The following is a 27,440-nucleotide window of genomic DNA, read 5'->3' as shown; positions in this document are numbered from 1 at the left end:
TAATTAGAGTGGGCGTCGTCTTGGTTAGCTCGATACTGTGGTTTATTTTTTGCAGGATATTGCACTGATCTTGCCGAGCTCCTCCGAAGGCACTCTCTCTGAGCTGGAGCAGCTTTCCAATTCACTGCCAAGCAAGGAGCTGTTGGCTTCCATCTGTGACACTCTGATGGAGACCCTGGCGAATGCCGAGAGCACCTATAACTGCTTGCTGACTTGTATTCGGACAACGATGTTCCTTACGGAGCACGATTATGGATTCTTTCACTTGAAGAGGTACCTTTTAATGCCAAATATTTGTGTGTACAGCCCCCATTCATTTTAATGGGATTCACAATAGAGAAAATGGCCACAAAAGAAAATGTAAAGGAAAGGTATCAGCATCACAGTTTGGGGTATGTGGGTGGGTGGGGAGGCGGAGTCCAGGACTGTGCAGTTCTCCAGTCCAGAAATTCATAAAGCTGTTTGTCCACTAAAGTTGTTACTGTGCATCTTCTTATTGCTGAGATTTAATATGAAACTTTGAATTTTGATATGCAGGTTCCCAGCTGAAAGTTTAGACTTGGGTTCACTAGTTGTTTTTGCAGACTGGAAGGGGTTTTAGTTAATGAAGCATGACTTCCCTCTCTCTCTGCAGCCCCAAATTGCCTCCAGGTGTTATTCTTAGGAGATAGGGGACATCAAGGAACAGCATGTTGACGTTGGTAGTGGGAAGAGACAGTTGGCAAACATCCAAATTTCCCATTGGATCTGACCCATGTGTTGGTTGCAACATAGAATGGTAGCTTTGACATTTAGCAATGTCGGAATATAAACAAATTCATATAGAGGCAGCCATTTGTTTTCATTTACAAAATTGTCTGTTTAGCCACTTCAGCTTGTGCCTGCCCCTTTAAAAAATCCAGTGTCTAAAATATTTCTCTTTGCAGTTCTCTGAGAAAACAGTGTGATGCTCTGCTCACTGTATTGAAGCGAGTTGTAAGCAGCTTTAGCAAGGACCCTGGAGAATTTGCATCTTCGTTTTTGGATTTCTTGAGACAAATTCTAAATTCTGACATGTTGGTAAGTAAATACTCCTGGAAAACTTTTGTGATGCTTTTCCTTAATTTGATCTTCCTAGGCTTCAATTCAGCAGTCATAAATAGCTGTGATGCCCCCTAGGGACAAGGGAACCTCACACCTGGGGTCCACAGGGTCTTGAAGGTACCAGGCCCGTTACTGCTTGCTTGCTTGCACAAATGGTTTTCTTTCCAGTTGACTGCTCTGGGTCCCTGAAGATGTGGTTATCTTGATCCACGTCAGGGTTTCAGTTCATTACAAGGGATGGCTCTGGGAAGTGGATAGAAGATGCGAAGATGGACTTTGACTCTGATGAAAAAAAAACCCCAGCACTGAGTCCATCTTGACAGCGTCCCTCTTCTCTGCCTCGCTTTCTTCCCTCCTCCATTCCTGAGGGAACATCTTGGAGCTGCCTGCCTGAGCTTCTCTGTGGACAGAGTGTCTGGGAGAGTGTCAGCAGCCAAGATCACCAGGCATTAAAAAGCAAATGTTTTTAATCTGGCACTGTGATTGTTTCAATGTAAGAGAGACCTGGGCAGGCTTATTGATTTAGGCATCTGAGTTTCACTTCACCGGATTACCACATCTGTGGGTATCTCCAGGAACTGTGTTTTCTCAACACGTCCCAGTGCAAAGGTTGGGGTAGGGTGGGATGGGAAGCAGGATCTATTATGTCCCTTGATGAATGGTCCATTCATCCAGTAATAATTTACTTGTGGTCTTTGGCCTGAGGGAAATTTGACTGGCCTCGACCAGGGCCAGGGCCTGCCCTGGTGGAATGCCCTGTCTGAGGAGACTGTGGGATCCCTGTGGGATCTAATGTAGTTCCCGTAGGGCCTGTAAGACAGAGCTGTTCCACCAGACATATGGTTGAGGCAGCAATAGCTACCATATCTGGCTTCTTCCCCCCGCTATACCCCCTGGGATCAGGTGATTATTTCTATTTCTCCACAATGTTGAGTAAAAAGTTTCTAAATCCTTTTCACTGCTTCTTTCTTAGTGAAGAAATACCAGAAGTGTAGCTACATTGGTCTGCTGCGTCAAAATAACAAATTCTGTAGTCTTTTAGATGCCCCAAGACCTCTTGTTCTTTTCTAACATCAAAAAGGGATTTTGTTAGATGGGGAAATGTTGCTTCCTTGACCCTTTCTAAAGGGCGGAATCATATAAGTGAAAAAAGGATTATTCCCAAATTACTTATCACAGCCTTAGATTGTCTTTTAGTCATGAAAATTTATTTTTTTCTGGATTGTCACAGAATGGATACAACAGGTGTCACCAGTTTGCAGTGATAGTTGCTACCGTGTAGTCTGTTTTAAGCATGACATTTTGTCATGCAGTATACCTTTTTTAATGTTCTTCAGGGATGTTGTGGAGATGATGGGAGCCTTGTGGAAGTAGATGTAGCCCATCCGGCTAGAACGCTGGGTCTGACCACTGCAGAATTAAAACACCAGTTACAGAACAAAGAAGAACCTCCTGAGAATCTGCTGCTTGAACTGGAGAAACTAGTTTTGGTAACATAACTTAAATAAAAAGTCCATTTTATATCTTGCTTCATCACAGAGTGTTGCACATGTGTTATTCAGGCATTGATGGTTACTAACAGGTGGACTGTGAAATGGGTTCCTTTTGTTGGTCTGTGCTTATCTTCACTGACAAGGGCTTAAGCTTTGGTGTTGCACAAAATCTTAAGATAGCAAGTGCAGGCAAGCTCAGTAGGGAATTGGCACACATGTGCTACCTATCTGTTGCCAGAGGATGTGGGCGGAGGTGCGGAGAGAACTGAATATGGGGCTCCCTTTTAGGCAAAAGCCACTTTCCTGCCTAATAATAAGTTACCATGTTAAAGATTGGATACTACACTCAAGTTGCTTAGTCCTAGTCTGTAGTTGGGCGACAGTGTGGTTCTCACATCTGCCCTGGAGAAAAATGAAAGTCTTCGGGCCCTCTGTTGAAAAATCACTATGATATAACAGTCTCATAATTTCATTTGAGGCTTAAATGATGCCAATCCAAAACTGCAGACTGGGAAGGTGCTATGTAGATCATGTGAAACTAAAAAGAATTGCTAATTACATGCAAAGTCAGTGTCAAGTAGGAAGAATTGAAGTAGAGTGACTGGACTGTTTCTTGCACAGGAGCGTTCTAAAGAGGACGACAACCTGGAGTCTTTGTTGGACAATGTCGTTGGACTGCGGCAGATGCTGGAATCTGCCAGCGACCCTTGTCCTCTGAGTGACCAGGATGTGGAACCAGTTCTGCCTCCCCCAGAATCTCTCCAGAATCTTTTTAACAATCGGTAAGGTGCACTAAAATTCCTCTTTCCATGCAAGAGAATTAAAATGAATGAAATTCTGCTTTGTGTGTTTTCTGTGGGACTAGTAAATAAAGGCATTCATTCAAATCAACCGCTCTCTTCATTACAGCAGAGGTTTCCTAACTCCACTGCTACACCTTTTTTCTCACAGGTAATGGACAGGTTGTGGTTTTGCAAGTTTCCCACCGTCCTCCTTCGGGATTATCTGGTGACAAATGTCATTAGGCCTCACTGAATATTCAGATTGCTGAAGTAACTTTTTGGCAAGCTTAATTCTGACTTCCCTTGTTCTTGTTTGGGTCAGTGTTGCACGGTGGCTCATTGGAGTGTGCCTTTCTTCAAAAGGCTGGAACCGTGTTGGGAGTGAATAATCCAGTATTAATTCTTCCACCTGCTCTGATGGTATCATATATCGTTTCATTCCGAATTGAGCTGGGGTCCAGTGTATTTTTTTTCTTTCCCTTAAAATAAAGAGATGCAAACCTTTTCAAAGCTACTTCTAGTTGTTTCTAATTTGGGCTTGCTGTTTGTGTCTTGCTCTGTGCCTGTTACCACTATATGCCACATATTTATTTTGAACTGTGCCCTTGATGGGGTAGAAGGGTAGGATATGCCTACCCTTTACAACAGCAACAAAACTAGTATGCCAGATGCTGGGCAGAATATAGAAGTGATAGGGTGCCTTCTTCAGAGGGGGTTTCTGTCAGTTTTGGACAGGACAGGAAAGAACAGGACTGGATTTTTAAAAATAGGGAATTGGGACATAGGAGGGCCTGATTGTGGCGAAAAAATGCTTTGCCGTAGAAGGCACAGAGGAGACAAGGGGAGGGGAGGGACACTTGATAGATGCCAGTGGTGTCATCTGTGTGCTGAAAGGTCTACACTGGCTGCCCATCAGGCTCTGAGCACCATTCAACGTGCTGATTCTTCCCTACGAGGCCTGAAATGGCTTGGGGCTGACACTCAAATGGCAACCTCTTCCCATATTGCTCAGCCCAGTAGTTAAGATAATCTCAAGACCTGCGCTTTGTGACTTCACCTGCCGAGCTGAGGCAAGTGACAACTAGAGACAGGTTTTTTGGCGGCGGTGGTGTCTGTCTGGAATCTTGCCAGCTGTCTACTTTCTTTTAGACACCAGGCCAAAATATTCTCTCTACTACTTCAGCTACTAAGTTCCGTCATGGTTTAGCTGCTTGATGGTCTGCACATAGCCTAATGAGTTTTTAAAAATTATTATTATAGACTGCTCTGTCTTATATGGCCAGGGTATAAAAACACCCTGGCCTGTCTTTATTGACTTGTTTTGATTTCTTTTATTGTCTTGTTTTGATTGGCATAATTTTTTTTGTTTTGCTGTTTTTATTTATTTGTTTTGTTTTGCTCTTTTAGTCGTGAGTTGCTGTGAACAGGTCTGGAGAGGTGGCTTAAACTTCTTTCATGTACAGGTTGCCCAGAGAAGCTGGAGAATGTTACCGAAAATGCGTGCCACTAATCAAAACTGAATTGGTATTGCAGGACTGCGTATATCTTGGCAGATGTCATGGATGACCAGTTGAAGTCTATGTGGTTCTCGCCCTTCCAGGCTGAAGAAATTGAAACGGACCTAGATATGGTAGTTCTATTCATTTATTTACTTGATTTATACCCCACCTTCTCCACAAGGGGAACCCAAGCAGCTCGTATCATCCTCCTCTCCTCTGTTTTATCCTCACAACAACTCTGTTAGTTAGATTAGGTTGAGTACCCTGTTTCCCCGAAAATAAGATCTACCCTGAAAATAAGCCCTAGCATGATTTTTTGGGATTTTTTTTTTTGGGGGGGGGGGATGCTTTGGAGCCCTACTCCAAAAATAAGCCCTAGTTACAGATTCCCCATCGCAGCTGATCTGGTCACGTGGGGGCTGCAAAATCATGCAAAAAAAAATGAGATACCCCTGAAAATAAGCCCTAATGCATCTTTTGGAGCAAAAATTAATAGAAGATCCTGTCTTATTTTTGGGGAAACACGGGCATATGTAACTGGCCTAAGGTCCCTCAGCAAGCTTCTATGACAGAGTGAGGATTCAAACCCAGGTCTCCCACATCCTGGTCTGATACCACTACACAACACTGGCAGGAATTTAATATTAAGGACAGGATTTAAACTCAAGGCGGGGGGCTGAGTTACTCATAGCATTTGTTAATATCATGAGCAACAAAAATATGCCATAGAGGGACAAAACTGATACCTGATAGCAAATCATTCTGGGATGGAATCCAACAAACTATTTTAGAGTAGGAGAAGTACTTGGACTTGCCCATTGAGATATGTGACTATTTTTTCAGACAGTACCTCCCTCCTGCCATGTCACAACCTTTTTCCTTTACTAAAATATTTACACCTGCCCTTCCTATGTTCAAGAGCGGCTTACAAGAAAAGACTAAATTCGGCTTGCGCCTGAATGTCCCATACCCAAGCACAGCCCCGATTCTGTGTAGAGGAAGTAACACTTTCATTTTCATCTTACATTCCTTTCAATCAAAGGGTTCTCTAATCTGAAGGGCTTATTTAGCTTGCTTGTTTATCTGCACAGCAGTGGATTTGTGGTAGCCTTTTTGTGGTTAACAGTCTGTGTTGGAATGCTGATCTAGACCTGGATGATTGGCCTGGGAATTCCTTGAGGTGTATACAACTGCTACTTCTGAGTACTTGCAGCCCATAGGCAGTATAGTGGAATCTTGGAAAGCAGTTTCACGCATAATGTGGCAGTTAACGTATCGGCCACATTATGTTACGCATACCTGAGAGCCATGGCCAATGTTTCCTTCTTTTTGTTCACCTGGATATGTTTCCAAATGTATGTTTTGTTTCTTGCGTACATTGGCCTACATTGACAACTTAAAAATGCTATATGAGAAGCATGGCTAAGAGGCTGAAAGGGCTGGTCTATACTGTGTGTGTATGTCCGCCATCAAGTCACAGCTGACACGGTGGCTCCATAGAATTTTCAAAGCAAGAGATGTTCAGAGCGGGCTTTCCATTGCCTGCCTGCATGTAGGCTGAGAGAGTTGTGAGAGAACTGTGTCTGGCCCAAGATTACCCAGCAGGCTTCATGTGGAGGAGTTAGGAATTGAACCTGGTACCCCAGATTAAGAGTCCGCTGCTGTAGAGTCTACTGTACCATGCTGATTGTGTTAACTGTTGCTTCTTTACCCTACTCTGAACCAATAAGGAAAGGAACAGACAGTACCTTTGCAAATTAATTAGTTTATTGAAGCACAGGAGTAAAAGAGAGGATAAAAGTAGAATATTAGATAAGAGAGATTAAAAAGAATGTCTAGAAACATTGTAAAATAAAAGCCAGTAATAAAATTGCAAATGGTTATCATGGTAATGTATTTTAGCCCCCTCCATTATCGCCTGTAAATTCTTCTAACACACTTGGCTGCTTGTAAAAGTTCAGTTCCACAAGTGACTCTAGGTGTGGTCAGCAGCTTTCATTGTTACATCTCAGGGTCCACAAACCATGTACTTCTCCATGACACAAATGAGAAATTAATCCCCCAACTCACAAAGCCCAACCTGTCCTGGACCTTTCCTCCCTCTTTCTTTGGCCAGGGTGTTGCCCTCAATAGGCAGTCTCCACTTAATTGGCAGGAGCCAGAGCTCCTGGGATCAATGGGATCAATACCCTCTGTATATGGGATCAATACCCTCTGTATATCAGGATAGTCCTGGGTGAAAACTCTCATATTAGCAGGCAGTTGTATAATTAAAATATGGTTTTATTACAGAATAAAAATAGTAAAGCAAACTCTATTTTAAGCATACAAGAGCTGACTAAGAGAAAAGGTAGGAAATTGGACAGGGTTTCAGAGCTGAGTAATAATTACCAGTCTTGATGGGATGTCCAGGGAAGGCAGCGCTGAAGAGGAAAATGACCAGCATTTCCAGGAACAAAAGGAAAAGGCCCACACACAACACACGCAGTGCTTGGCCAAAGGACACGTATTTATACTCCAAAATGGATCCTGAGGTGGTGAGGTAAGCTGGCAGGAAAGATAGAGGCAAAGAATGAGTTGCTCTTCCAGGGTTCCAAGAATAATAAGGTTTATTAAGAGGCTTGATGAGTTGTCAGAACTCAAGAGAGATGAGTTAATAAGAGGCTTGATGAGTTGTCAGAATTCAAGAGAATGCCTGGACTATTCTCTTGAATACTGATCGATGGATGGGTTCAGATAGGGTAACTAATGGTCTGCTCAGAGCACTAATCACCTTGGGGTGACACAACGGAGATTATCTAACCCCATTGACCAGCCAGGCAAACCTTAGGACCAGGGGAAAAATTCAGCGGCCAAGCTCTTCCTGCCCAGGCTTGACACATAAAATAGATCCCAAAAACCTCTGAGGGGCATCCTTTTTGTGGGAAGCAGTCTCTTGCCCTTATGTCAGTCATTGTCCCCTGTGCCTTCATGGCACCCCTTAGAGGGAGGAGGGATCAGACTACTTGCAATTGTGGTATCAGTTTACTACCCCTCCAGGGTTGAGAGCAGAGACATGGGTATAGTTTTTCCTACACTTCTGTTTGCTTTATTGCCTAATACAAGGGGGCAAAGTTTGTGTTCTCTTAACAAATGTTGAATTATCCCCAAATGAATAGCCTCTAGTATTCAGTCATATCTAGCTCAGTTCTTGGTGCCATTATGACATCTGGCTTTCATGCTGTTGAGGCTGGCGTGTGTCAGTCGTACATGTGTCTTGCCCCCCCCCCCCCCCCCCAATCAGAACCCACCATCAGATCTGAAGATACCAGTTTCCATGTTAGAGTTTTAGGCTCCCCTTTTGTGTTATGGTTATACATATACAAAATTCTGGGGGTCTCTCTAATGTTCAAGGCTGTGTTCTTTGGAGTTCATGTGTAGGTGAGATTGGTTCAGGATGACTCCCCCTTTGCAGTTCATAGTATGTTTTTGGCACTGTGTCACCCCACATATTTTGTTACCATGTTATCAGGCAGTTTCTTCTTTAGCCAGGTGTAAACTTGAGTTGTTGGGGGCCAGAGCTCCTGTTTTCCAAAAATACTTGCAGCCATTTTTCATAGCACAGAAGCACAAGTGGCATAATGTGTGTCTTCATCATCACACAATATCTTTTGCAGTTAACAAATTTGGGGGCCTTTTTGAAAGGGTCATTTACTTAGTTGAAAAGACCCATCTTTGGATAAAATGCTTCCCTCCATTTTAAGTTGTTCTTCCTGGATTAACCTTGCAACTGAAGAAGAATGCAGTCAAACCTTCCTGTTGTTCCTCTGTTCTTTATTCAGTGCTGTCCAGCTGAACAGGTATGCAGTCTCATTTGGTTCAGAATGACTAATCTGAACCAGGCCAACCTTAAATAACTTTTAAGCATCTTAAGGCAGGATTCGTCATGATGAAGAGGACTTTATTAACAAGTTCACCACCATTCATTTACATTGCTCATTTAGCCACCCCCATGGTGTCATGTTCCTTTATATCACTGATACTGGAGTACTTACATTTGAGTGTGGAGATTATTGAAATGCAGTGATTTCTGTACTTTTGCAGGTAAAGGTTGACCTAATTGACCTGTCAGAAAAAGGATGCAGCGATTTCGACTTGCAGGCAGAGTTGGAGAGGTCCTTTTTATCAGAGCCATCTTCTCCTGGTCGGACAAAAACCACAAAAGGCTTTAAACTTGGCAAACACAAGCATGAGACCTTCATTACTTCCAGGTAACCAATGGTTGTGTGCCCACCCCACCTGCCTTGCTGAAGATTGGAATTTCCTCATTTCAAGGATCGGGATGGGTTGCAAGTACAACTTTTGCCCTCAGTTTCATTTAGTTCTGGTTCCAGCCCCTGTTGCACATGCGTTTTGTCCCTGCAGGTCCCATGAGCACTTAGCACAGCCTTTTTTGGTGGTCAAAGGGGACCCCTTCCTTCCTTATCCACTAATAGGAAAGCTAGTTGGATCCAACCTGTGTAGTACAGGAAGATTCAAATGGACTATGTCAGTTTCAAGGCACTCACTAGGGCTGTGTGGGTGGAAAAAACTGAACTGAAAATAAACTCCAAAGATGGCAGCAGTTTAAGGAAGCCAAAAAGCTGTTCCCAAAAATTGCTGAGAAATCTTACTGCATTTTTTGGACTGCTTCAGCCCTGCTGCCATTAAAAAAAAAATCGGGCTGCAGAATGCTGGGCTTGGCAGCAGAGCTGAACCTGGTCTTGACTTAGCTGATCCCTGCATTCAGCTCTGCACCCCAACTCTCCCCTCCCCTTACTGGCTTTTTTTGGCATTTTCAAAATTGGCTGTGATGTGACAGAGGCTTAGAACATAGAGAGTGGCACAGAATGGATGGGGTTGGAGTGCCACAGCTGTTTTGCTTGCAAGGGAAGGAACTGTTATGCTGTAAAGCCTGCCTGTATGCTAAAGAGAAACAAAGCAGCCATTGCCAAGAAGCAAGGTGATGTCAGCATCAGTTCCAATAAGTGGTATTAAAATGCAGTCCAAAGGAAAGGCTGTCATGGGAATTGCATCAGGTATTTTGCTTGTCTCTCAATCCAGAGAACTGAGGTTCAGTTCTAAGATTTGGCCGATCTTGTAAGTTAGAGCTGCTCTTTTTGACTTAACAACTTTTCTAAAACTTGCTTGAACAGTTCATGCTCATTTATATCTATGGTGAGAGATCGTTAGAAAAGAGAGGAGGAAAGGAAGTTTCTGTTTGATGTTCTCCAGACAAAATGTCTTTCACTAACTCAAGACATTAAGCCAATGTTTTGGGCCTTAACAGCGGGAAGTCGGAGTACATTGAACCTGCCAAGAGAGCCCATATTGTGCCCCCTCCTAGAGGAAGAGGCAGGGGAGCGTTTGGCCAAGGCATGCGGCCCCATGATATTTTCCGTCAGAGGAAGCAGAATACAAGCCGGCCGCCTTCTATGCATGTGGATGATTTTGTGGCTGCCGAAAGCAAAGAAGTGGTTCCACCAGATGGAATACCGCCACCCAAGAGACCTCCAAAGGTTTCACAGAAGATCTCTTCACGTGGTGGGTTCTCGGGGAACCGAGGAGGTCGAGGCGTCTTTCACAGCCAGAATCGATTCTTCACACCACTTGCTTCGAAAGGTATATTCTTAGGTCTCTTTGGGATATGTGGGCTTTAAGGAAGGGTGGTGTCCTCTGTGTTAAGGGTGTATTATCTGCAGAATTCTTTAGAGTACACTTCAGTTTAGTGATGCAGCTGTTACTAGTAATGTCGATCTTTGCAAACAGAAGTGTCTTACCTTCTTTTGTCCTTCTTTCAACAACGCTGGTAATATTCATCATATTGATGGGATCTCAGAATTAAATGGAATTATTTCTGTAAGGCCACAGTGAGGCGAGGTGGTGGTAGTTGCAGGATCTGAATTTACGGCTTCCAGCACAGAGCTTAATTCCATCCACTGGGCTACATTACTGCACCACTTACAGATTTAATTAAACATAAAGTGCAGTTTAGCACTTTATGCTAAACGTCAAAACATTCTATAATTGCCTTAGCCAGTTCTTGTTTAATATTTAGGAAATTACAGTCGTCGTGAAGGAGCTAGAGGGTCAAGTTGGAGTGCGCAGAGTTCTCCACGAGGCACATACAATGAAAGCAGAGGTGGACAAAGCAATTTCAACAGAGGCCCACTGCCACCCCTGAGGCCATTAAGTTCTGCAGGTATGTGTGGTTTTTTTTCATGTGTTGGAAATGTAAGTATTACCGGCTGAACTTATGATAACAGGATCAGGGTATCCCATCCCACTTGGACTTCCCTTTGAAGTTGTAGCATATAGTAAGTGAGCTCGATGTGTGATAACTACCTAGGAGTCCAAATGTCAAGTGAAAAGAAAAACTTGAAAAACAATAACATTGTTTTTCATTTTTAAGTTTCTTTGTTAGGTCTTAGCAACACTCATGGCTCAATGGGTGTTTACGAGTAAAAGAGTCTGTCTCTTTTGCCGCACACTGTGAGAAATCAAACTTCAGTCTGACCCAGGGCACCTGCACACAAGAATAAATGGGAGCATTTTTGCACCTGAGTGTTTGTGATCTGCCATGATCATAGATATGTATTTTATATCTAACAAAGCAAGAGTGGTAAATATCTGTATGACAGAGAATGAATTTGAAAATTCCAGGATCTCCAGTCCTGGAAAACGTTTACATGCATGTTATCCTGTCGAAATTTTAGCTTGGTTGTCTTTATGGATTTCCATGGAACTTTTACTTTTCTGTAAGTGATCTTAATTGCCGCTCCCCCCCAATCTTTTTGCTGTACAGTGGAGAATCTTTTTACTATTTGTGACTGATTCTTCTTGCAAATGGAGGCATCTCTGAATTAGTCCTAACAAATGGGGGCTGTTTGAGATTCCTTGCTGTGTTGTTTTTGTTATGTGCAGTTGTTTCTGACTTACAGTGACCCTATGAATTAATGACCTTGAAAACATCTTGTCATTAACAGTCTTGCAAACTGAACGCTGTGTCATATTGGGGTTTCCTGCTTCCCTGCTACCTTCAACTTTCCCTAGCATTGGGCATTGTAATTAAAATGGCCACAGGATATGTATTTGCCCTCATTTAGATTCTGACAGGAACCTAAGTAACCATTTCTGATGATCTTCTCTCTCATTTTAAGGCTATCGGCCAAGTCCTCGCGATCGTGCATCAAGAGGCCGTGGAGGAATTGGCCCATCTTGGGCAAGTGCGAATAGCGGTAGTAGCAGTGGCTCAAGAGGAAAATTCATCAGCGGAGGCAGTGGAAGAGGGCGTCATGTTCGTTCTTTTACTCGATAAATAGACCGTTTAGAACATCCTGACTCGGTGAAAGTTTCAGGATGTCAACAAAATGCTTGAGCACTCAAGGACCAATGCTAGTAGCTGGGGCAGCAAGAGAAGGTTTTGTTTTGTTGGAAAGAATCACATTTTGTTTGATACAAGATCTGAGATTTCAATAAAATGTTTTTTTTGTGTGTACAGTTTCCTGCATTTTCTGGGAGAATAGGGCATTATGTGCCAGAAGTACCAGTTTAAGGCTTGCTTCAGCAATGTCCCCAGGTTATGCTGCAAGCGGTACAGCCATGCATGAAGCCACCACAGCACAAAGCAAAATGCAGCATTATAGCAGTACTAGTGGGCCTGAATGTAGTTCCTCTCATTTCCTTAATGATACAATACCCCTTTAATCAGAGGCATAGCAAGGGGGGAAAGTGCCCGGTGAACTGGTGCGTTCTATGCCCCCGTCCCACCCCGGAACGCCCCCGCCACAACCCCAGAACACCCTCGCCTTGGAGCTACGCCTCTGCCTTTAATGGTAGGGTGGGGAATAAATGCAAAAATGCAACCTCCAAATCAAAGTCATTACTATCCGCAAGATAACTCTCTTATGAATTTAAGGTAGAATATATAATCTAGATGTTCTGCATTTCTTTTTCTGTTGAGGAGCATAGTTCTTAAATGTGCCAATTCCTCACTGTCCCATCCCTCAACAGTTGTTACGGCTTTGCTGTTGTATTAGCCTATCTGATTTATAAGTAGTTTGATAACAGCTATTTTTAAGCTTTTGCGAAATTAGTCTTCAGAAACTGCCTACATAAAACCATGCACTGGACTCTGAAAATACCATTCTGCTAGTATAGGTACTTTTTCCCAGTGGGAGGAGCTTTTCTGTCAAGATGCTAGTGGAAGAAGGTTGCCAACTACCTGGATACAAAGACTTACCCCTTAACAGAGGCAGGTGAAGCTTTTCATGGCAGAAGCCAATAACATCCCATTAAGCCTCTGATCAAAAGGCAGGATTTTTTTTCCTATATGTGGTTACCAACTGCAGAGGTGTCAATCTCGCGGCCCTCCAGATGTCATGCTGGCAGGGGATGATGGGAACTGTAGTCCATAACATCTGAAGGGCTGCGAGTTTGACACCTGTGCGCGGAATGGATTCACCCTCAGGTACGCAATTCTGTTTTGGACGGAAAAGAGTGTTATTTTTAAACCTTGATTAACGTTCTCAAGTTAGTTTTCCTGTTTGATCAAATCTAGACCTGGTGAGCCCTGAATCATATTTGGAGTTGATACAAGAAGCGTTCCTTTTTGTTCTTCTTGATCGGGAAAATTTCAGCTCTCTTACATTCTCTCCCCTTAAACCCTGCACATGATTTTTTTCAGTATCCAGTGCTTCTCAGTCAGTAAATTGATTTTTGTCCTTCTCAGCTTTTCTGTTAGTTGCGCTCATGTAGCAAAAATCAGTAGCACAGCTGCTGACAGTCCAAGTTTCAGATTGTGAGTGTGGGGTGGGAAAGGACAAGATGCATTATTTTAAATTATTGGCCATTGGGTAGCATAGGCAAGACTGACACACACAGAGAGAACTCTCAGCTAATCATTATGCTCCTGAGTAGCATGTAAAGAAGTTTATGCCAAAACCTTCTCCACAGTGAGCTTGGCCCCCTTTTCTCTTGTCTGTGAAGTAGCAATAAATAACCTACAGCAGAGAGTTCCTCTGGATGCAAAAAAAGAAAAAAAGGAAACATTTGTACTTGATGTGTAAATGGAGATCTGTGAATGAACTTGGCACTAGCAGACTGTCAGCAAAAGGCTCCAACAGATGCAGATTTATGGTGTGTTCCCTTCTGCTTCCAACATCTCCTTCTGGCCTGGGTGACATTAAATCCTGGGGTTACACGGCTGCAAGGAAGCAGATGCAAAGTTGCTCTTTTCTTTTCAGTATATTGCACTAATCTTTGTTATTCTTCTCACCACAGCTCTCTGGTCCACAAAGCACATTTTGATCTCCAAGCACAACTAAGTTTAGTTTGGTTTGTATTATTAGCCTAGGTACTGACACAATGCTGAAAAGGTTCCTTTCACGTTTCTCACAAGACCCGCTAAGTACAAATGGCACTTCCTTTCATGTAAGGCAACATATTAGTTTGCATTTTCCCTTACATGTTCACTCAGAAGTAAATCTCACGAAGTCCAATGAGTCTTGCTTGCACACAGAATACCTTACAGCCTGATCCTATGCCAATTTTACTCCCAGGTAACCCCCCCCCCCCAAAAAAAAACCCCACCACCACCATAAGGATCATAGCCTGAATTTGTATTGTTCCCCGCTTTGGAAATTCTCAAAAACATATCCTAAAGGATTACCTTAAACCCTATAATTTCATAAATGAAATTACAATCATTTTATTATTAAAATTGTAAGTAGCCTTGCATGATACTTAATCCAGCGGAGTGGCCTTGTTAGCCTGTTGCATAAAAATCAAACAGGAATCCTGGGGCACCAAAGACTAACAGGTTATTCCAGTGTTCAGTCACAGCTTACTTCATCAAATACAGTCTTGCAACATCCTACACTAATGACATTTGTTTAGCCTTTGAAGGTACCACAGGCTGAACCTACCCTCATAATTAAGTTGTAACACTAATAATCATAGTTAAGTTATAACACTCAAAGCTTAAGCGTGCAAGTAAAATCATAAAATCAAAACCCACCATTTCTGGTGCCACACCTACAGTCACCCACTCAGTCCCAGGGCAAGCTCTTCGCTTCCCCTCTGTCAGGGATGGCACTCAAGTGATCGATGTGCATTCCTGGCTCCAAGCTGGGGCTATAAAATAGTGGGTGATGGAATCTAAAGGACTGTGATGCATCCCTGTCAAAGTGACTGATTTAGATCGATGTTCCTTGCCTGCTAAACGTTACCATTGTGTGAATGGGACATTCTTCCTTTGGACTTTTTGTAATGGTTTCACACGCTTGCTGGGTAACTAGGCTGACCCTGAATACGAGTTACTCCCATGGGAGAAGGAGATGTTTCAGTTGTTCTGGGATTCAGCTGGTTCGCACCACTTCGGTAGAACCGGTTGTTAAAATGATGCTTGTAAACAACCAGTTAAATTATTTTAAACCCACCACTGGGTGAGAGTTCGGGTGGCTTTATCTCTGACTGTCGTTGACCTTGGGGCGCCTAGGCTCCGATGTAACTCTTACATTCCTTGGGAAGATGGGAGAGGGGACTGGTGCTGGATAAAGGGGGTGCTGAAGCCAGGTCCTTCAGAACTGGCTTCCTGTAAGCTAGATGCTTCATTACCTTCCAAATAAACTCTACTGAGCAACAGATCCAGAGTCCGTTTATTGTTCCAAGGGTCGAGACCCAACACCCTCTTACTTTAAGAGACCACCGCGACATGAGTCCCTGCACCGGAGGGGAGGCACACACACTTTCCTACCCTGCCTTAGAAAGAGAAGAAAATCGTGCCCCCCTTTAACCTCAAAGCCCTACCCCCGCCCCTTTGCTTCACGCTCCTCCCTCCCCCATTCAGTCCCCACGCGGCTGTCAATAGCAGCTATCCTGAAACACGAGGAAAGCGAGGAGAGTATTTTACACGCACTCCCGCCCTGTTGAGCGTGGCAAAGATCGCGTAGTCGGGCATGCGCCATGGCGAAAAAGTTTCATTTACGACACACCTCCGCCCTGTTGAGCGTGGCGAAAATTCCGTATCGGGCATGCGCCATGGCGAAAAAGTTTAATGAAGCACCAAGGGAGAGCATTCTTGAGCATGCGCAGTAAATCGGGGATCCGCGGGAGAGTGTTGTGTTCCCTGCGAGAGTTGGCGTCCGTTGCGCATGCGGTGTTGGGTGAGGATTGGATTGGCGCGGCTGTAGCTTCTCTGTGGCGGGACCGTTGAATTGGAGGGTGAGCGCAGTTCGGTTGCGAGGGGCAGGGATGGTCGAGGGAGGTGCGGAGACGTTCAGTGGGCCTTTTGACCGATGAAAGAGACGGTGTAATATTGGGATTTTGCAAGTGTCTGCCACAACTCAGTCATAAAAGGGGTAACTGGTTGTAAATAAACAAATTGCTGAAGTTACTGTTTATTATCTTATTAGCTGTTGGTCAGTCAGATAGCCATTGTTTCCATGTTAGTGAGCATGTACGTCAGAAGTTATAGAGTTAATTTGGTTTCTCTGTTTGAGCCACAAGTGAGCAACGAGAACATGTGGGACGGCAGATTGGTAGCAAGATGTAACGAAATGTGTAGCGATATAGATGTGTAACAGGAAATAAATTATTTCTTATTTTATCTCCATGTAACCCTCCCTTTATAGTTAGTAAACTTATATATATATAAAGCAACTGAGAATCTGTCTCTTCTGTTCTACCATGGCTATGCTAATATATATATATATCCTGCATATAGCCATTCTTCGCTTTGCAGTCTGCAATATGGTTCAACTATTATGGTTGACAACTCCCAGTTGGGAAATTCCTGGACAGTTTGGGGAAAGGGGTGTGTGTGTGTGAAATGCCATCGAGTCCACCTTCCAAAGCTGTTATTTTCTCCAGAGGAACAGATCTCTGTAGTGTAGAGATTAGTTGTAATTTGGGAAGGTGGCCAGGCTGGGCCCATCTGGATGTTGGCAATGTTATGATTGGGGTACTTTTTTCCCTCAAGGATTGTCGTATATCTATTTGAAATGAAATGAGATGGAAAGGGTACTTAAGGATCCTGAAAGCTGTTTCCCATCCTATCAGTGTTAGCCTGGCTTTGCATAAGCCTCTTTTCTCCCATATTGGGATGAGGATTCCACTGGAAGGATGGCTCAAATACACATTCATGTCATTGATATTGCCTATTTCTATGCGAGACTAAGCCGTGTAAATGAATATATCTTCTTGGGTATATACTAAAATGGAACACATGTGGTGCTTTTTATCTTGCCATTTCTGTAGGGCATTTTAAGCAGAAGGACCTCATCCATGACAAATGTTGATGGGTTTCTCCCATGACATTCTGTTTGTTAGTCTGGTGCCCAGGCGTATTATATATTTCCTCTCTATAGGAGGTCAGTCCATTAAGTGGATCCTCTCAAAACTATATGGCTGCATGAATAAGCAGTACCAGTTCAATACTTTTATGGAAAGTTGCCTGTCATACAAATCCTAAAGCTGCAGTGAGTTGAGAAAAACACAACACAATCCTGTACCTGTTTATTCAGCAACAGTGCAGCCTGAAGCAGTTTAAATGCTTTTAAATCCACAGTATCCAAGTCTGTTTATGATTTAACTGGTACTGTCTTAAAGATCAACCACAGCTGGTATTCATGACACAGAGATTAATTTGCTATATTGCCATAGCACTTTCTTTTTCTGCCTTTCTCTCCCAGCTTTGGAAAACCTGCAGTGTTACCTGGAGCAGAGTCACATCCAGACATCAATGGTCTTTGAAGAATATAACTGTTTGGTACTTTGTGATGCAGCATCACTTTTGGCAAAATTATGGAGCAGCTACAGCAAACTATACATATGTTCTGTATAACTTTTTTTTTGCTGACTTGCACATGTTTACATCTTACTGTTGTGGGAAACATTACAAAGAAAAAGGGAATCGTATCACCTAGACACTCCTATCTTTGCTCAGTGGCTTAATGAAAGTGTAACCTGGAGCAATGAATTATAGGAAATACTTCAGGTTGGTTTCTACAGCAAGCTTCTTTGTTGTTGTATTTCAGATCATCAACTGAGCGGAATATGAGGCGATCGGCAGCTCCAAGTCAGCTGCTGGGGAATTCAGCAAAAAAGCCAAGATTTATGCCTCCAGGGAAAGCAAATACACTTTATCTGAAGAAGGAGCCTAGCTACTCAGACTTGGACATTGAAGTAGCTGAGGTAGTATTGAAAGGAGAGAAACTTGTACGTTGATAACTAATTCCACGTGTTGCTTTAATGTCTGTAACACATGAACTAAATGCTGAAAGGACTGAATTCACTATGCTTTTTTGGTGTATTTCTCACTTTGATGTATTTCTCACTGAAGTATGTTATACTATACGTCTTCAGACCATAGTTGAGGGCTTTTGTGATTGAATGGTCTTCCATGCAAAAAATCTCTTCCATGTAAAAACCTGGAGATAGCCCACATGGTTTCAAAAGGAGTAAATGCAACATAGTCATTTCACATAAGCAATTCTTTTCTTCATGGAGTCCTTGAGTTTCTATTGTTTCTCAGTTTTATAGCACTTGTAACATTCCTAGTAGCGCTACCTTATTAAATTTACTTGAAAAAAGCCCCACTGAGTTCCAGGGAGTTTCCTGTCAAGTAAGAATGAATAAGATTGCAGCAATTCTATGCTTGCTTACTCCAATGACATTTGTTCTACTTGGTTTCAAGTAGGTAAGCTCAGGCTGCTTTCGCTCATTCTCATAATGGATCGCGGACAAATGAAGTAACTTATATTTCATACTGAGGGGATAACTAGTCCATAAAATATTCTTTTCCTCCTTGTTGTAATGTCAAAGAGTCTTGTGGGTTGGAAGCAATAGTGTATTGGCGGATCAGAGTCACCCCCTAGCATTTTTACTGTCTGGAGCATTCAAATGTTCTGTGGTCTGATATATTTGTTGGCCATTGGAGGCCTCTAAAAGGATGTAAATGCATCTCAGGGTCCTGAAAATTCTAAGGACCACTAATTAAAAGGACACACCCACTGGTCATGTGATCATTGTCTAATCTCGGAACCAGTCCAGTATGCACTTTTAGAAGAACTGTGTCTCCGAGATTTAAATGTTGCTTAGAATGACAGGTTCCGACTGCCCTGGCAAATGGAAAGTTGGCGGTTCAGCAAGAGTTTTTCTGAACTGTTCCCCGCATCTTCACTAGAGCCCTCCTTCCCACAAGGGCATCCTTTCTGCAGCAGGCATCCATGCCTTTCCCCCTGCTTTAATTGATATTTCAATAAATAATAAAAAAGCTGTCTTTGTGATAAAAACATTAATAATCCAGGATTTTTGGTTTACCATAGGTGAAAGAGAAACAACAGACTGGTTCAACATTCGTAAACAGTTCTTCCAGTGCTTGTGGCTTTAGTCCGATAACGTCTGGGAAACTGGACAGAGGAGATGCAGAAAGCTGGCATTCGGACATGGGAGTGAAATCGGTATATAAAACTAAAACAGGTAAGAAAACACATCTGAAAGTTATCCTGATCTAAAGTAAAGCAGAGTTGCTTTTAAATTCACTTCTGGAGGAAACTACTGGGGCACTGGGTTCAGAACAAATCTATTAAGGATGAAGGAGGTATTCAGGGGGGACAAAAAGGTAAACCTGACAGTGTACACAGAAAAACAAGAAATAGTTTAAAGTTAGTATAATTTTTGGGCACTGTTATCCTTTACTGTACTCAGACTGGTTTACAATGGGCCTGTTGACTTGAGGCACAAACCAGAGGCTTAGAATATAAGAGGAGCCCTGCTGAATCAGACCTATGGTCCATCTAGCATCTGTTTGATGCCCTGGAAGGCCAATGTAGAGAGCAAGGCCTTCCCTGATGCTGCCTCCTAGCACTGGTGTATATCAATGTTCCCTTAACTCACCATAGCCAGTAGTGTTTGAAGATCAAAGGGCCCTTTGGTTCATGCACAAGATGTTGCATTCCCGGGGAGCACCCAAGATAATATACCTGAGGCCAGAAGAGCAGCCCAGAGTACAGTTGAGATGTTGTAGGTATTGCCAGTGTTCCTCCCAGTCTGCCCTCCCCATCCAATGAGCCCACAGAGTCATTAGCATACAATGCATACACAAAAGGTAGCTTGGATCTGACTGAGGATTTCTGTAGATGGGGCAGGGACTGGCGAATTTTGACCATTACCCTCTCCTACTGCAAACTGTGACTTGCCCTTCATCCTATTCCTGGGTGTCTCCTATCCCCCTGGAACAACATTTTGGGGAGCATTTGGGGCTGCAGTGGCAGGACAGCTGTGAGAAAATTGCTCTCTGTAGATGGAAATCCTTTCCTTCAGAGGAAATTACCAACCTGGTATTTGGAGAAGGTTGCAATATATGTTTTAATATATGCTACTTCCTGAAGCCTGTGAGCTAAGGTGAGGAACTGGGGTGTTTGAAAACAGGCTGCTGTAGTGGCTAAAAGTGCATTCTATTAACTGCATTGACAGCCCAATCCACACCCTGGGGGTGGTGGTGGAGATGGTGCTGCTGCAGTCCTGCCACACCCCCTCCAGAGGGCTTCCAGGTGGTATGGAGAGGCAGCAAGAAGCTTAAAACCTGAAAGCCTTCCATAGGACTCAGTGGAGTTACACCACCTAAAAAGGTGGCATAAGTCTGCTGCCAGCATTCCTATGGCCAAAGCCTGGTGGAAGCTGATCAGCATTGACTCAGCCTCCAGGAATGCCCCCAACTGTATCGGTTGCCATGTTAGGCCAGCGCAGCTATGTAAACAGCGGCCACAAGTGAGTCAGAAACTGCAGAGCTCCACAGCGTGCACACACCTCATTTGCTCTACTGGCTGGCATAAACACCACTTATGCTGGCTGGGAAGAAAAATGCATTGGCACAAGCTCATTCCGCTTCCTGTGGCTGTTCCACTCCACCATCTGGATTGGACTGCCCATTTAGTTGAATCCAAGAAAAGAGAGACTTGGTAATCTGGCCACATTAATCCATGCTTTCGGACACTTGCAATTGGATTACTGCAATGTACTGTATGTTGGGCTGCCCTCGAAGACAACTCAGACACTGCAACTAGCTCAGAATGCAGTCCAACTGTTATTGGAACTATCTAATGGGAATATATCTCTGTTGTCTTAAAACAGCTACACTGGCTGCCACTTGGTTTCTGTGTCCAATTCAAGGTTATGCTGGTTATGACCTTTAAAGCCCTTTATGGCCTATTACCCACATATCAAAAGAAGAAGAAGAGTTGGATTTATATCCCCCTTTCTCTCCTATAAGGAGACTCAAAGGGGCTTAAAAATTCCTTCCTCCCTCACAACAAACACCCTGTGAGGTGGGTGGAACTGAGAGAGCTCTAAAGAACTGTGACTAGGCCAAGGTCACCCAACTGGCATGTGAGGGAGTGCACAAGCTAGTCTAGTTCACCCGATAAGCCTCCACAGCTCAAGTGGCAGAGCGGGGAATCAAATTCGGTTCTCCAGGTTAGAGTGCACCTGTTCTTGCTGGATCATCTTATCCCATATGACCTATTGTACCAGCTGTGGTTCTCGGGCTGCCACTTATTGGCTACTCTCCTACTAAAAGTAGCTTCCGTGGCATCAACTACAGCTTGTGCCTTTTCCATAGTAGCTCTTGCTGAAGGAGCTTGGGGGAGGGGCTTTAGAAGTCTTCAGGAGACCCTACAAGGTTATTTGCCAGGGCATTTACTGGAGCATCAATTGGAAGAATCTTTGGAGGGCATCTTAATTGTGAGGATCAATGATTCAAAGTACCAGCAATAATTTGGGACAAATGTTGGCATTTTCCCACAATTTTCTATGTGTAAGGAGCACTGGTAATATTCAGTTACATCTTCAGTATTTGTTTGCATATATAAAGCCCTTGTATTTGTTAGCATATATAAAGAACAAGAATGCTTTCTCTACATATAAATTCTGGTATGGTTGCTAGTGCAGATATTTTACGGTTGCTAGCTCCACATTTTAAAAGGACCTTAGTCTTGAATTAGCTGTATAGCTGTGAAGTTTGGCAGGAGTACATGTGTTTTCGTACCACAGGGATGAAATAAATTTCACCCATCACACCTTTCCCTGATCTTCATGTACTAGACTCTCAAACAAGACTAGCCAGGTCAAAACCAGACATTTCACAGTCATTTTAACAGTGAAGAGTATCTGTTAAGCATTCTCAGGGAGCAAAATGTCTGATTTGTATAGATATAGAGTGCAAATACTGAAAATATATTTTTTCTTAATTTTTAATAAAGAGATCTTTTGAAAACACTGGAGTGTTGTGTGGTTTCCAGGCTGTATGGCCATGTTGTAGTAGCATTTTCTCCTGATGTTTCACCTGCATCTGTGGCTGGCATCTTTAGGAGATCTGATAATAGTAACATGTGAGTAACCATGAAGATAGCATAATCAATTAGTGAGGGCATCTGCATAGTAGTAGTCTGGCCTTTTGATCCCTTTGATTGCTTATTGCCTAGAGACATCCTTTGTCTTGGTGGTCTTCACTAGCCCTTTGATTGGTTATGGCCTGGAGACATCCTTTGTCTGGGTGGTGTTCATTAGTCACTATCTTGATTCTAGTGTTTTTCAGTACTGGTAGCCAAATTTTGTTCATTTTCATGGTTTCTTCCTTTCTGTTGAAATTGTCCATGTGCTTGTGGATTTCAGTGGCTTCTCTGTGTAGTCTGACATAGTGGTTGTGAGAGTGGTCCAGAATTTCTGTGTTTTCAAACAGTATTTGATAATATTTTGAAAACAGCTGAGATGATGCTTTTTATTTAGCAGCAGATGCAGAAATAATATTTTCTGGATTGTACTACATTATGTTGAGTTCATTTCCAGCTCCCTGCCCCCCAAATAGACCTTGCTTGTCTTTTGCTGTGTTTTTTTGCTGTGTTTCTTTGATGCTTGTTGTGAATTCTTGTTGAGAAATTGTATTTTGTTGGAGAGGTTTCTTTTTGCATGCAGTCCAAATCTGATGATTACTTGATTAAACGTGCTTAGCTGGAATATTAGCACATGCCAAACATTCCATATGGTTATTATATCCACTTCTGTCTGTGTAGGCATATAGTTGCTGGTACACCTGCATAGTCTGTAAAAATGAAACACAGGATTCTGCTTAGTTATAACAAGCATATCATATTTGTTTGAATGTGTAAAACATATGAAATACTAAATGTTAAATAAGTGAATAAGGGTTTGTTCATGAGTATTTCACTTGTCTGCCTATTTAGAAACTGTTTTGTTTACATCCCCAGATTTCTGTTCCCACAGGATGCTATCCTCAATAACACTCCAACTTCCTGATCTTGCTTTCATGAGTTTACCCATAAAATTACAAAAAAGTATACATAAATAACAATACAGATAATAATTACAGATATGACTTTCCTTGTGATTCAAGAAATTAAATTCCTTAGTGTATTGTTGAAGGCTTTCCCGGCCGGATTCAACTGGCTGTGGTGGGTTTTCCAGGCTGTGTGGCTGTGGTCTGGTGGATCTTGTTCCTAATGTTTCGCCTGCATCTGTGGCTGGCATCTTCAGAGGTGTATCACAGACCATGGCCACACAGCCCGGGAAACCCACCAGATTCCTTAGCTTTGTATGAAGTTGGGGTGCTGTGTGGTTTCCGGGCTGTATGGCCGTGTCCTAGCAGCTGTATGGCCATACAGCCCGGAAACCACACAGCACCCCAGTGATTCCGGCCGTGAAGGCCTTCAACAATACTTTGTCTGAAGTTCTTGCTCAGCTGTCTATATTGAATAAATAGGGATTATTAAGGAAGAAAAGAAATCTAAAAGGTTATGTTACAGATGCTGAGCTGGTTATTAGATTCCTATCTTTGTTAACAATCCTGCGAGATAGGCATGCCAAAAGGTAGTGCTTTTATCTACAAACCATCAAGGATAGGACAACCCATATCCAAATCCAAAACTCTCTCAGTTCTTTGATCTTGCTCAGGAAGCTTGCTTGATTTCTTAGGCACATACTAGTTAAACAGTCAATACTTTCCATTTATAAAATGATTTGATTTCATATTGCAATAGCAGGTTGTCTCTCACAGAATGACAACAGAAGCCTGTCGACAGTAATCCCTCCAGATTCTGTCTTGATTGAATGTTGTCTTGACTATCAGCATCTTGAGACTTTTCCTGGGCCCTAATGATCACAGTGGGTGTAGTAAGGTGTAATAGATGTAGAAGGGTTCAGCTAGATGAAGTCCTAGAGTATTGCGCGGGGTGGGGATTTGGCTTGCCGTTCTCTTCTCTTTTGTTCACGTGTGCCTATTGAGCGGCTGCCTCTTTAAAAAGTGTGTGCGTGCGGGAAGCTGAAGCACACCGCAAAATGCTGGGGAAGCTTAGCTTTGCTGTGAAGCTGAGCCTGAGTGAAACCTAACTAGCTAGGCGATCTGCAATTCCTGATTGACAGCAAGACTAGCATTATGCAAATACTGCCAGAGAACAGCAGCCAGAGAACAGTGATCTGGGGCTCTGTCAGGGAGCTCTCTACACACGCACCCGCTCCTAAATCCCCCTCAGGTTTTTCTTCTTCCTATTTCTCCTCTTGCTCTCCCGGTCTGGTTTAACAATCAGTAAACGACGGACACACACCCCAATGTGCAAAGTTGTTGCTTTCTTGGATGTGAATAAATCCAGTTTTCCGTGCAGTTTCAGTTTCTGCCAGCTCTTAGAGATGTGCGTGAGCTTATTAACTCAGGATAAATTGGGTAATATTTAGCAGGGTAATGTGCTAATCTTTAAACCTGTATGCTTTCAGCCTAGTGCATGGATGGCTCTTTTGACACAAAACGGAGCGTGCGTTTTGCCTGCTCCTTCTTGTCTCCTTGAGTCTGAAGCCTTATGTAGGTCAGGCTTGGCTTAAGCAGATTTCCTGAACCTGCGTCAGCTTAAGCTGAAGGAATTTCAATAAACCCTCCCTTGTAGGCGTGGGCCTAAATGAGACAAGCCTAGTTAAGCCTGATCTTTTTTTTCTGTTTGTGAAAAAGAGCTGAGCAGAGCTGGGATCTGCCTGGTGCTTTCCGGCACTGCTTCTTCAGGCTGGAGGGAAGGATGGTTGGGAAGGCCAGATCCTCGAATTTTACCTTGTCAGAAAAGCTTGATTTGCTGAAACTTGTCAAGCCGTACGTCAAAATTCTGGAACAGCACACCAACAAGCACTCAGTCATAGTGGAAAAAAACAAGTGCTGGGACATCATTGCTGATAGCTACAATGCCATCGGAGTAGACCGCCCTCCTCGCACGGCGCAGGGCCTGCGCACGCTGTACAAGAGGCTCAAGGAATATGCCAAGCAGGAGCTGCTGCAGCAGAAGGAGACCCATGCCGACTACAAGAGCTACATCTCTGAGCCGACTAAGAAAGTTGTGGAGATGATCCCCCAGATCTCCAGCGTGTGCTTGAGAGAGAGGAACAGCCTGCCATGGTAAGACTCCCATTTTGCACTGCGCCCACGGGGCATCTGTAGCGCCTCCTACCTTCTCTGCCAGTCTCCCTTTCCAGCTGAAGGGGTTGGGCAAAGTTTTTCCAAAGTGATTCAGGCTGAGGGCCGTGCTTTTAAAAATTATGCTGGTGTTTTTACATGACTTTTGCGCCTAACTTTCAGCTGTGTTTCCAAGACCTCGTTGTCAGACCCTTGGCAAGTGAGGGTTAAGGAAGACTCCGAATGAAATGGGAGCTCCAACTTTTACCCCTCCCCTTTTAATAGGCACAGCATTCGAGCGCTGACCAAGTGAAAGGCCGTTCTGCATTTAAGGTCGCACTGCAGTCATCTGCCCGCATACGGAAGCAGCTGCCTGTTTGGGATAAAATCTATGTAAAGTCAAGTCGGGAGAACAAAGAAGCCTCTTTCGTACAGTGTGACCCATCAAGGATTATGATAATCTCTCAGCGTGGAATACATTTTAATTGAACGTAGACTTTTAGATGGTGTTTTCTTCCTTTTGCCTTTAACGATGCCAAATGGGATGGTTTAAGAATCAGTTCTTTTACCGCTCCTTGCAACCCGAATACAAATAATGTTAATGTTAAACTGTAAATAAGAATATATGTAATGCACGGGGCGGGTGTGTGTGTAGAAAGGCAGATTGGAATGATTCCATCACACAAAACGGTCTTAAAACAGGCATTTAATGTTTAATCAAATTGGAGCCTATCTAGATTTGAGCCAGACATAGAACAAGCAGGCTGTTTTTAAGCTTCCTTGCAGGGCCTTTGCTGACGCACCTCCCCCTGCCCCCCTCCCTGATTTCAGCATTGCTGCAAAGCTTCCAGGATTAGATGTTTTCTTTGTCTGAGTGAAATATTTTAAAAACCGGGGGATGAAGTGAACAGACCCTTTTCTTGCTCTTTCCATAAGCATTGAAATTCATCTAACTCAGTATGCCAAACAATATGTTAATTGGAGTTTCTTTGGACGCTTGACACCAGGTGCATGCTGGTCATCCTCTGATTTTGTGATGGCTCTTGTGGCATTGATTTAAATCTCACCTTGCCAGATGTTCTAAAAATAACACTGTGTGATACCATGCCTGCAGTACAAGCAATTCTGCACCAGCAATGGGTTAATAAATTATGATTAAAAATGGAGTTTTAGAACAGCAGCAGGGTCATGGAAGGTGATTTCTACAGTATTGATTTAAGCTGAGGCAATTAATCGAGGCTAGAAGTATGATACTAATTTCAGCTGGTCAACATTCTTGAACTTCACCAATACAGCAGATATCTGGTGGTGATAATTTTGCTTTGGGAGAACCAGAAAGGTTTGAATTAGTGTAATGGAAGCTGTAATATATTCTATGACTGAGAGCTAATAGCAGTTAAAATTCTACAACATTCTAAACGTGTAAAATGACCTATTGTGGCTCTGAGTTGAATTGAGGAACCCCCAATTAGGTTTTTTTTTTAATTTGCTGCATTTGATTAAGTACTTCATACTCAGTGGTGGGATTCAGCAGGTTCTCACCACTTCAGCAGAACCGGTTGTTAAAATGGTGCTTATAAACAACCAGTTTTTAAATTATTTGAATCCCACCACTGCTTGTACTAGAGGTAGAACACTGTGGGCCAAAATGCTTAGACTGCGTTCCAACATCACAAGCAGGTCATGGTTTCTAAACTAGGGATTGCACCTGCACAGTACAGCTGCAGATGACTGTGGTGTTCACCTGTGCTCCTTCTCATTCACTAGTGCATAGAGCGACCAATTCCAATCCAGTGTGCTCTTCAAAGGATCCTGCATTCGAGCTTGCATGAGCCAGGAAGTATTGCATTAAGCTCCACGTACTAGAGCACAGGTGTCAAACTTGCGGCCCTCCAGATGTTATGGACTACAGTTCCCATAATCCCCTGCCAGCATGATGCTGTTGTTTTCATGATGGGAACTGTAGTCCATAATATTGGGAGGGCCTCGAGTTTGACACCTAGGTACTAGAGTAAGGACTTGGGAGAAGCATGGACCTTTTGTGAGCAGAGCAGTAAACTCTAGCGGTTACCTGTTAGATTTCAGTTGTAGCTTGTTGTGACTTCTGGATATTGATATA

General features: G+C 43.2%; 1 protein-coding gene and 1 long non-coding RNA gene across 2 annotated transcripts; both read left to right on the top strand.

The window, feature by feature from the left end:
• The first annotated feature begins 58 nt into the window (after positions 1-58).
• LOC125439275 (protein virilizer homolog) lies at positions 59-12,373 on the top strand. The gene is made up of 9 exons (XM_048508304.1): positions 59-273; positions 927-1,059; positions 2,421-2,573; positions 3,198-3,358; positions 4,892-4,988; positions 8,941-9,107; positions 10,166-10,497; positions 10,934-11,077; positions 12,036-12,373. Exons 1-9 carry the CDS (start codon positions 167-169, stop codon positions 12,191-12,193), a joined length of 1,452 nt encoding a protein of 483 aa, XP_048364261.1. The 5' UTR covers positions 59-166; the 3' UTR covers positions 12,194-12,373.
• A 3,644-nt stretch (positions 12,374-16,017) lies between these two features.
• On the top strand, positions 16,018-23,252 carry LOC125439151. The gene is made up of 4 exons (XR_007245488.1): positions 16,018-16,141; positions 17,913-18,093; positions 19,203-19,356; positions 23,142-23,252. It is a non-coding gene; the product is annotated as an uncharacterized LOC125439151 (long non-coding RNA).
• The last annotated feature ends 4,188 nt before the right edge of the window (positions 23,253-27,440 follow it).

Source organism: Sphaerodactylus townsendi, linkage group LG09, assembly GCF_021028975.2.
Source record: "Sphaerodactylus townsendi isolate TG3544 linkage group LG09, MPM_Stown_v2.3, whole genome shotgun sequence".
In the NCBI taxonomy this organism is placed as follows: domain Eukaryota; kingdom Metazoa; phylum Chordata; class Lepidosauria; order Squamata; family Sphaerodactylidae; genus Sphaerodactylus; species Sphaerodactylus townsendi.
This window is presented reverse-complemented; position numbering and strand designations above follow the sequence as displayed.

Bases quoted from the DNA above. Each gene is read 5' to 3' on its own strand.
- LOC125439275 (XM_048508304.1), top strand. From the start codon at position 167: ATGGAGACCCTGGCGAATGCCGAGAGCACCTATAACTGCTTGCTGACT. The intron at 4,989-8,940 runs GTAGTTCTATTC...GTACTTTTGCAG, and splicing joins TTGAAACGGACCTAGATATG to GTAAAGGTTGACCTAATTGA. The intron at 11,078-12,035 runs GTATGTGTGGTT...TCTCATTTTAAG, and splicing joins GAGGCCATTAAGTTCTGCAG to GCTATCGGCCAAGTCCTCGC.